This window comes from Zingiber officinale, chromosome 5B (assembly GCF_018446385.1).
Source record: "Zingiber officinale cultivar Zhangliang chromosome 5B, Zo_v1.1, whole genome shotgun sequence".
NCBI lineage: Eukaryota > Viridiplantae > Streptophyta > Magnoliopsida > Zingiberales > Zingiberaceae > Zingiber > Zingiber officinale.
Window position 1 is genome coordinate 39646851 of NC_055995.1, and position 6000 is coordinate 39652850.

The 6000-nt window shown below is 38.2% G+C and overlaps 1 protein-coding gene and 1 long non-coding RNA gene across 2 annotated transcripts; one reads left to right on the forward strand and one right to left on the reverse strand.

Annotated features, from left to right (window-relative positions):
* The first annotated feature begins 358 nt into the window (after positions 1–358).
* LOC121987364 lies at positions 359–804 on the forward strand. Its single transcript, XR_006113527.1, has 3 exons — positions 359–394; positions 548–601; positions 745–804. It is a non-coding gene; the product is annotated as an uncharacterized LOC121987364 (long non-coding RNA).
* Positions 805–5204: 4400 nt separating this feature from the next.
* LOC121987365 lies at positions 5205–5712 on the reverse strand. Its single transcript, XM_042541196.1, has one exon. It carries the CDS (start codon positions 5676–5678, stop codon positions 5466–5468), a length of 213 nt encoding a protein of 70 aa, XP_042397130.1. The 5' UTR covers positions 5679–5712; the 3' UTR covers positions 5205–5465.
* Positions 5713–6000: the final 288 nt, after the last annotated feature.

Genomic DNA, 6000 nt, shown 5'->3' on the forward strand with positions numbered 1-6000 from the left:
CTGTCCTCCCTCTGCCGACGCCGACTCCTCCACTGTGCAGTGCCTAGCCGACTCCTTCCTTTGTCCTAGGTTCCCTCTTGTTGCTGGATCCGAACCCTAACTCCTCTGGGTTGGGTTGTGGTCAGCCTACCCGACTGGTAATTTTTCCTACTGCGCCACCAGCTGCCTTCTTCCTGCTTCGCCACCAGCTGCCGGCAGAGAGAAAAACAAGGGCTATCGAGTTGGGTAAGGCAAATAAAGAGGTATTTCAATTGTTGATTTGGGATCTTATGTTGGATTTGTTGGCTGATAACAGTGGTATTTGTCACTGATTTTTCACAGCAGCTTCTCCGGATCTTGGCAGTAAGTTCTAGAGGATTTGAGCAGTGTTGAGGCATCAGGGAATTTGGGTAAGGTTGGTGTTAAGTTAATTACGGTTGAGGTGAGTATGGGAAGATGAACTTGATGATTTCGATAGTTTGAGCTATTGGTATTACTTTTGTTATGTAAGCATAGGGTTAATTATATTAAATCCTGTGAAGACCTTATATAGTGATTTCCTTTGCAGACATTGTTGGAGAAAGCCCTAATCGCTGTGATCTTCCTTTTGTGTGATCCAGAGGTAAGGCTTAATGAATACAATCAAATATGTTGGTTGATTTTTGGTGTAATTAGGGTTAATAAAACTAACCTTAGATGGTCGATGGATTAGAAATTTATTTAGCTATTTGTTTATACTTAGCTAAATTATACTATTTATCACAGGACCTTGACGCGAGACAAGTTTCTTAACGTCCGGATTTGGACTGATTGGATCTTTCCTATTGGAGGCGGGTACCTCTTGACTTATCTTTTATGATATTGTCATTGGATATGCATAGTATTTTATAACTACATGCAATGAACATGTTTGCCTTTGGTATGTCACTGTTTGATATCCATAGCATGTTAGGTTTGTCACCTGTGATGTATCCGTGCTTATATCTCGTGATTTGTTGCCATGATTATCTTGTTACCATGAGTATTTTAGTTTCTAGAGTGACATACCATGCTTACTGAGGTTAGGAAGGATTTGGATTGTTGTTTCTGGCCTATATATCTAGATTATCTGATACTTAGGTTTTTGTGCCATATCAGATTTGTGTACCTCTATTTGTATATCATATATGATTCGGGTGTTTAGACCCTGATTCTTTGATCTGTGTATATTGTTGGTACATATGCTATGGAAGAGGGATATGATTTGGGTCTAGGTTGTTATACCATAGAGGACCTGTATGTCCTAGATCCGTGGACTGACCTACTGATACTGTGGTACCCATATTATGTATATATGGATTTTTCTATGCTGATCAGGATATTCCATACTTATTTTGTTCAGGACATAGGTTTTTGATATTCTATCTGACCTGTGTATTCTAGATTTTGGTAAGTGACCATCGCTTTTACAGTACCCATTTTGTATATATGGATATGGTTATGTTGATCAGTTTTTGTTATGCATAGTGACATGCATCATGATTTCATGCTGTGCGATTGTTGGCTCCACTATGGTTGAGCCCATCGCCAGTTACATGTACTGCACACACCCCCACTCATGGTTTAGTGGTATATCAAGCAGGTGTGTGGCGGTTCTGCTGTTTGGCTCCGTTGGTCAGGTGACTGGCAGTCAGTTCCGCTCTGTTTGGCTCCGCTGGCAATTTAGTGTAGCAGCGTAGTAGCCGGCAGACGGTGGACTCTGTTTGGCTCCGTTGGTCAGGTGACTCAGCGTGGTAGCCGGCAGAGATACCTCCCCGTCATCGTGTACCGGGAGTTGAGAGCATTGAGCTCCCCCATTTATGATTTGGGGTCACAGGACAGGAGTACTCCGACAGCATCCCGTCCACTCGGTCACTCATCAGGAGTAGTGACGACAGAGTGCACGGTTGTCACAACCCTATCCACTCGGTCTCACCATTTGTGTGTGAGATGACTGACTGGCGTCAGGGGTGACCAGGACGCATCATTAGCATCATATGCATTGATGCATTTATATTTTTATGATTGTGTTTGCTGCATTTGGTTGCTGCATTTTGGTTGGATACATACTTTTGACCTGCATACAGGATTATTGACACTTTCGGTTTGACGACCTTTTTGTCTGGATAGGAGTTCCTGGTGAGTACAGCTTCCTCAGTTACCTTTCAGTTTTGCGTATTCCCTATATATGATTAGGAAGCTGTATTCCATGATTGTTGCTGTTAGATATATCTTACTACTCATGTCCATTGGTATTCGCTGAGTTGTTGAACTCACCCCCGTTGATACTATTTTTTTCAGGTACCACGTTTGGTTTTGGTGTTGCTTGGAGTATCCTGTCTGCTGGTCCCCACGTCACATCAGAGGACTTATCGGTTTCACGTATGTTTTGCTTGTTTTATGTATCAGTTTGTTTAGCTCTGTACTCTGGTTTATTTTTGGAGAGTTGATGTTGTTATGTGGTGTTTTGTATTTGTTATTGGTTGTGTAAGCCTAGCCGGCTAGCAGTTTTGTGTTTTGGTTTTGGTACAGCCGAGTGGGCTGCTTTATTTTTAACTGCGTGGTTGTGTCAGCCAGAGACTGAATTTGATATTAACTGCGTGGTGTTTGTTTTTCTTTTATTGTTATTATTCCAGCCACATGTGGCTGAGGTATATAGTGCTTGTAGAAAGTTTCAGATTGTCCGTCGTACAGGGGAGATGCTGCCGAAATTTCTTCGGACAGAGACTCCTCCGGGGCGTGACATATCGTCTGCCCTATGGTAAGTTATAGGCAAGTAAATCATAAGGGATATTTTATCCTAGCACCACGTCCATTTATATGGGGAAAGTTTGGCACCCAACTAGATATTTTATACCTGTTGAGAATTGATCACATGAAAATACTAACTGCACCAACTCATGGAGTAATCTAACTACTACAAACATAAAGGAAATTGTTGATCAAATTCTATCCAATATTAAAATACAAACTTTTGCCATCTCCACTTTGCTAGGTACTTCTTTATGATTGTTTGATTTAGCTTATACAATCATATGACATCTAAGCCTTCTCATTTTTCATCAAAGTCATCAATAACTAACTATTTTTCCAATCCAAAGTATTGATAGTCTGTTCATGTCAATTAACCATATTAGTTAAATAAAATTTCATAATTTTCCATTCATGATGTTTATCGTGTTCCTAAACTTTCCATGAACTTAATCTTCATAGGATAATTATGTGATCTTAGTAATGGTTTAACTATTACTAATTTTGGATTTGTTGTACTGGATTCATTCATCAAATGCAAGATTGGAATAAGGAATAAAGTTGGTCATTCAAGTTAATTCACTGCATCTTTCATCATCAAATTCTTTTCCTGGATAAAATCATCTGCATCATTCATCATCAAATTCTTTTGTTGGAGTAAAATCATCTAGTTCATTTCTAATAGGCCTTTGATCCTTACACGATCATCTTATGATGTATGCGTCCAAAAGAAGAAGCACCCTTAGGTAGGTCGAGTTGGTTAGTACAGGACAGAGTTACTATCATAAGGTAAGGGTTCGAATCTCGCACTGACCAACTATAATTTTTCGATTTATTTCTTCATAGGAATTGGGATGATAGATTTCACCTTTTACTCCCATGCATCCACAAGAAGCTTTTTGATATTTATTTCCATGTATACGTTGCCACCATAACAAGCAATCTACCTTATGATCTAATGAAAGCAACTTATTTCCTTTGAACCTTATAAATTTGTTTATTCTAATATTTGGGGAATTTCATCTATTCCATCTACAAATTTTATTTGTTATTAACTTCTGTTGATTCACTTCGATTTATTTAATGCTTCAAAAAAATGAGCTAAATATTGATCACTAATATTCAATATATAATAGTTAATTTTTTAAAAAATATATCAAAATACTTAGGTTTGTAAATAAAAACAAATAAAACTTGGAATTAATTTTGCCACATTATTTTTGTCCCTATACATCTTAACAAAATATAGTAAAAAAAAATTTAACATATTTTTGACACTATCAAATCTCTACGAGTCTCTTTCTTTATTCCTTGTAAATTTTAGGGTGAATTACATTTTAACCCCTGAGATTTGACTAAAGTACAAAACGATCCTCATGGTTTCAAAAGTAAAAAAAAAATCCCTGACCGATAACATTGTAACATTATAACCCTTTACATTGGGAATGCACACTAAAATGTTGATGTCATCATAAATTCCTTTTTTTTGGACAATAATACCCTTATTATGCTGTGAATTTAAATCCGGGACAATACTACCCTTTAACAAAAGAAAGGTAATTGCAAAACAACCTGATGAACTAATCTTGTGTAGCCGATCTGGGCTCGTGTAGCCGATAGGAAGGTTGCCTCCGATCGGTCAATGCCCGGTCGAGAAGACCAATGGATATCCGCCCTGCAAAAGCGAGAAGCATCCGACCTAGCAATGCCCGATTGGGAGAGGTGTCTCCAGTCGAGCAACACCCGATCAAGTAGTCAACCGGGTAGCGTCCGATCGACAAGACTAAGAAACATCCGAGTGACCAAGGTATTATTGACCAATGATTTTATATATGAGGTTGTTTTACAATTACCTTTCTTTTGTTAAAGGGTAGTATTGTCCCGGATTTAAATTCACAGCATAATAAGGGTATTATTGTCCAAAAAAAAGGAATTTATGATGACATCAGTATTTTAGTGTGCATTCCCAGCGTCAAAGGGTTATAATGTTACAATGTTACCGGTCAGGGGTTTTTTTGTTACTTTTGAAACCATGAGGATTGTTTCGTATTTAAGTTAAACCTCAGGGGATAAATTATAATTCACCCTAAATTTTAAGGATAAATTACCTTAATTGTTGTCTACCTTATGTTTTTTTTTATCTTAAGATATGGTAGCGAGAAGAGAAAAGGATATCGATGCTAAAATACTATTAACAAAGGATAGCAACACTAAAATACCGTGAACAAACAACTTTGCATTTCAACACATTTTATATTTCTGGAAACCCCATATTTATTAGCATTTACCAATTCATTAAAGAACGCACAACCTCCATATAACCTAATTTTTTTGTCAAAATTATTCCTAGCCTGGCCTATCAATGCAAAAAATATTTAACATTCGAACACTATGGAGACTACCTTATCTAATGATGATATTGTTGAGGAAAATGAATCTTCTCGACCAAATATTAACTTTAACTTAATATGATCACCATAGGAGGTGAGTACTAAAAAATTAATTGGAACCATTGGAAACCAATCCACATATTAACTTTAACCGAATTCAAGCGCAGACAGTAATTATTTATGTCATGATAAAGACTTTAAAACTCGAACAAGGTAATAATAAACTCCAACACAAGCAAGGAAGCTAATAACAAGAAAGCAAGACCAGGCAGTAACCATGCCGTCCATCTGCTCCCAACATCCGGCCATGATACTAAAGAAAAGTGATCAGCCTCCAATGTACATATGAACATGAACGGCGAGGAGGAATATGGAAATGAGGCCAAAGTATATTATAGAGTGGACGAGAATGGAGACGCCACTTGTTTGAAAGTTGCTGAACTCGATGATCCGGGCCTTTCCAGGGACTTGAAACAGGAGGCCCGGTGAGAGGAGGATGAACAATATCACTGCCATGAACACTGGCCCCCAATCAGCCATGCCTCTACCTTGATGCTCTACGTAGTGCTCTGAATCTTTTTTTATATGGGAATTGAGGCTGATGTAGCTGAAGAGGGAGGTAAAGAAGGCGAGATCCAAAACCCATGCTAATAGGTCACCCCTCGCTCACGCCATCATCTTAATTGCTGTTTACTGGCCCTTTAGTGCTGCTTTTGTTTCCTACGTACCTTTGTTCTATTAGCCCGCCACAAGCAGGTGTTTGTTTCCTTCGATTGGTAGCCATTTTGGTGCTCTTTTTTTTTTTTTCTTTTGGGGGTTTCTTTTTTCCTCATTTGTTCGGAATTGCTATTATTTTTTGATG

Coding starts and splice junctions, on each gene's coding strand:
- LOC121987365 (XM_042541196.1), bottom strand. CDS start 5,678: ATGGCTGATTGGGGGCCAGTGTTCATGGCAGTGATATTGTTCATCCTC.